The sequence below is a fragment of the Nothobranchius furzeri genome, chromosome 6, assembly GCF_043380555.1.
Source record: "Nothobranchius furzeri strain GRZ-AD chromosome 6, NfurGRZ-RIMD1, whole genome shotgun sequence".
NCBI lineage: Eukaryota > Metazoa > Chordata > Actinopteri > Cyprinodontiformes > Nothobranchiidae > Nothobranchius > Nothobranchius furzeri.
The window spans coordinates 75,296,861-75,301,224 of NC_091746.1; the positions used below are offsets into that span (position 1 = coordinate 75,296,861).

The 4,364-nt window shown below is 44.1% G+C and overlaps 1 protein-coding gene across 1 annotated transcript in view; it reads right to left on the reverse strand.

The window, feature by feature from the left end:
• Nucleotides 1-3,438, reverse strand: part of gfi1b (growth factor independent 1B transcription repressor) — a 7,867-nt gene extending 4,429 nt beyond the window's left edge. Inside the window, exons 1-5 of the mRNA XM_015940764.3 lie at nt 3,231-3,438; nt 2,920-3,020; nt 2,477-2,647; nt 2,174-2,403; nt 1,974-2,111 (exon numbers count right to left, since the gene is read on the reverse strand). Coding sequence (XP_015796250.1) covers nt 1,974-2,111; nt 2,174-2,403; nt 2,477-2,647; nt 2,920-3,013 — 633 coding nt within the window. The 5' untranslated portion in view covers nt 3,014-3,020; nt 3,231-3,438. The remainder of the gene's footprint in view (nt 1-1,973; nt 2,112-2,173; nt 2,404-2,476; nt 2,648-2,919; nt 3,021-3,230) is intronic.
• Nucleotides 3,439-4,364: the final 926 nt, after the last annotated feature.

Genomic DNA, 4,364 nt, shown 5'->3' on the forward strand with positions numbered 1-4,364 from the left:
TTGGCTTGCTAAAACTCCTGGAAAAACTCTGTTAGCTTCGGGTTAGCGTGTAGTTAATGTTCTGCAGATCACCAACTGTTGAGTAGTGTCGGCCCACGCTGGGCAGGCAGCCCACTTGGCTCAGCGGCCCACCGGGACAGTGCCAGAATGCCAGATAGGCCAGTCCACCGCTGGTCCTAGCCTATGAACTAGCTGGAATTCCATTTAGTCTCAACCCTCTAATTATGGAAAAATAATAAAAATTATATAAAAAACTAGTTCAGAAAATTCAGCCATTTATTGTTTAATGTTAATGCAAGATAATAATTAGACAAAACACAGAAATGCTGAGGTTGTTTTAAGACAGCAGCAGCTGAAGGTCCATTTCTACCCTCTGGGTCATTTACCGGACCTTCACCACGTTTCCCTTCCACCCGGCCGACCTAGAACGACCCCTTTCTCGTCCATTTCTGGGACCAGCTATGTAGAAACGGCCCAGTAGAGTCACTGGGCAGGTCTTGTCTCATGCTGATTGGTTTATTTCAGTAGGAGGTGATGTCGGCAGGCATAGCTAAATGCAGCAGCACATTTGTAAAATTGGAAGAGTTGCTTTAAAATCACTGTTTCTAAACTCACAACGCCAAAAAACATGGCGGTGATTCCCCCACAACTCCGCGACCTTCTGGTCTCTACAGAGCGCCGGCGAAAACAACGCGTCCTCTGGTCATTGATTGTCACTTTTTACGTCAAACAGCCACTTTCCCCGTCCCCAGACTTGATTAAATTGCAACGTGCTGTGTGGACTGCTTTTGCCGCTGATCAGTGATGTCACTCACTGATGAAACAGTTGCAACACGCTGACATCTTAGCAAAGTCCTGAAAGGGCCAAGTTCGCGTATTTTTACGGTCACGTTCCCACTCCCAGAAATGTCCCAGAACTCCAAGAGTGGAAACACGGCGTTGCTTTGGTCTGGTTCAGCCTAGCCGTTAGCTCGTCAGTCCTGCCTGAGGCCACTCAGAAAACTACTACTGAAAAACACTTATTTCATCTTTAACACAGAAACAGATTTCAAAATAATTGTTTAACATTTAACATGTTTAGTTCATTAGAATCAGAAAGATGAAGATGAGCATAATAAATAAAAACATCAGACTTTACAACTGAAATTGATCAGAATTGGTGAGCAAGTCATTCGTTCATTCATTCAACTTTATTCATAAAGCCCCTTCCTACCCCCAATCAAGAGGACTCGAGGTGCTGAACAAAGGGTGACGAATAGAGCTGCACAATATATCGTAAATATATCGTTATCGCGATATCAGCACGCCCAATATGCATATCGCAAACAACAGATAAATATCGTAATGAATGGTCGGCTCTAATGTTTGCTACACATAACACGTTCTGTCAGTCAAACAGAAGCATGATGTTTTTTTAACAACTCTAATGGAGCTCTTCACCCATTTGTCCAACTGGGTGGGTTCTCATAGGTCAGACGTCCGCCCCCGAGGCGGACGGCACCTAATTCTGATGGTTAGCAAACACCTGCGTTAGCTTTGTTCTGCTCTTTCTGCTGATTCTGCTTTTCCCGGAATCCACGGATCGCCTTTTCTTGTTCATTTTCTTTTTCCCGTTCCTCACATCTTTTGCTTTTCTCATTTTTATGATTTTTTTATTTCTTTGTTTTTGATTATTTTTGTTCCTGAGTTAAGTTTTTATTTATCGCAAGTAATATCGCAACATTAATCCCTGTTATCGAATATCGCAGGTTGTGCTAATATCGTGCAGCCCTAGTTACGAACGACTGAAACAGTAAAACAGCTGTACAATAAAATGCAGCAATGCAACATTTAAAAGGCAGTAAAAGATTTAAAAAGCCATCAAAAAGAAACGGTCAGATTTTGCAGCTTTGAAGCACAATCAGGTCTTTAGGGAATCAGACTCTGATCTCCTCCTAAACCTTCTCATCGGCTCCAGCGCCTCGCTGACCCACCTGAGAGTGGACGTTCATGTGCTGCTCCAGACTGACGGCGTGACCGAAGGTTTTCCTGCAGATGCTGCATCCAAACGGCCTCATCCCGCTGTGGGACCTTCTGACGTGAACCTCCAGCCCGTGAGGCGTGGCAAACACCTGGAAACAACATCATCAAATCTTTGCGCCAAACGGAACAAACCAGGTTCTTAAACACTTACCTTGTTGCAGGTGATGCAGTGGTAGATGTTGGTGGTGGGGGAGTAGTGTGTGCTGCAGTCCAGAGGCTGCTCTGGGGGTGGGCTCCGGCGGATGTGGGGGCCGTACAGGCTGCTGGCGTGCTGCAGGACTGTGGGGCTGAAACTCAGCTGGCGGAGCTCAAAGTTAGAAGACAGCGGCTCCCAGGCGTACGTGGGCTTGTAGTACGGTTGATACTCCCCCGTGTGAGGCTCTAACAAACAGAAATAACAGGTTTTAGTAGAAAATGTTATTACTATAAAAGGTTTTTGGTTTAAAAACCTCACCAGCCATGTAGTGTGGCTGCATGGGGGCTACAGGGGTGGTGGTGGGCTCTGGGTGGATGGGTAATGGACACTGGAGCTCCATCTTCTCCTGTGGGGGTGAGCAGCAGGGAGACCCCCCTCCTGACCCGGGCCTGTCTGAGAGGTCTGAGCTCTGGACCTGCAAAGGGACTTCTGACAAGTCCACAACAAATCAAAGTGTGATCCATGCAGCTGCAGACATGTGATTTCTGAGCAAATACAAAAACAAGACCGGTCAGGAGCCTCCTGACTGCTTAAGTTAGATTATTAATGTTTGATCAGAGCTACACTAAATTTTTCTGTTGGCAAAAGCCAAAGCAAAGACAGCTTTGTTGATAATTCGCACAGGCACACTAAAAGACCACCCAAAGTAGTTTTAAAGAGCTTTAAAACCTCGTTTTTATTCAGATGAAACAAATCCTCACCAGCGCACTTGAAGGCCTTCGGGTCTTCTGTATAAGTGCGGTGAACGTTGTATGACACGCACCTCTTGTTTTTCACCAGGAATGACCGAGGCATGATGGCCCTGCACAAAATTAAAATAATAATAATAATTGTTTAAAAACCGCGCAGAAATCTGCAGTTTTGTTTGCGTTATTTTCAGTCCAGGCCCACTTTAAAGATGTATTTATAGTCTGAATCACGGTGATAATAAATGACTCGTTAATGATCTAAAATGACCTTAAATGATGACTAAATGCGTTTTTAACCCCAGCCGAGGGCAGCAGTAACTCACCGGTAACCGAGCCGATGATAATGTGGTAATAATTCCTCCTGCTCTCTGGGAGTCGGTCTCTAAAATCCTTTCTCAGAAGTTAGGAAAGCACGGCAGCCTGTCAGCATCCCCACTTGCTGCTCGCGTTTTTCTCCTCCCTGATTTTCAATCAGATAACTCCGACGGAGAATCTGACTGTGGTTTCAGCCAATGAACAACCAGCTGCAGGTGGAAATTTGCTTAGAGAAACACGCGCGGCCTTTGGGACAGTTACACAAAACACACTGTCCTCTGATGGGAGGGGTCCGGGCGCCACCTGCATTTTAATCATTACAGTTAATTACAACCAAACTTGGTTTTGTGTCACTTGAGTTTATTTTAAGGAGATTTTTGGATTTTTTAAGCAACAAAAAGTTTCTTATAATGAAAAGAAGTTTGTGGCAAAGAATCCCAAAAATAATCGTTATTCCTTGATGTTTGGTTTACAGGATTTACTCCGAGAAGCGCTGCTAAACTTCTGTTGGATTAACGTAACCATAAAGATCACAAACGTCACTTTAGTGCCCCAAAATCCACACAAACACACCTGTCCGGGAGAGGAACCGAGACCAAAGGCCAGACTGAATCCTCCACAGGTGGACGGGAGAGTAATCATTTCATTTAACACATGAGTTTTTATTACTAGGCTATATTTGTATTAATAATTATAATAAAATCTGAAGCAGATTTTTGAGAAACGCTCATTGAGCTTCGCATGACAGAAAAGGTGTAAGTGCGACATCTAGTGGACAGGTTCAAGTATAGTTCTTGTCTTTTTAACCATTTTTACCTTGGCAGCAAATCAAATCGTACAAATAAAGGCAAACATTTCTTACAAAAATGTCACCCCTTCAATTGATGACCAGACTTTTGAAGTAACACAATTATTAAGCCGAGAATTGATGGAATTATTTTCATTTTGGCTGAATTACATCATGCGCAAGTTCAATAACACAAGATCTCGCGCGATCTGCGAGCAGGCTGCGTAACTGTGGACGAGCCAGAGACTAATACGCACATGTACTAATGCACTAATACGAACAAAAGAGAAAACCAGGGAATTTATTAAGCTTAGGGCGGAGATGGACCACATGATCACCGGAGCAAAGTATTCGG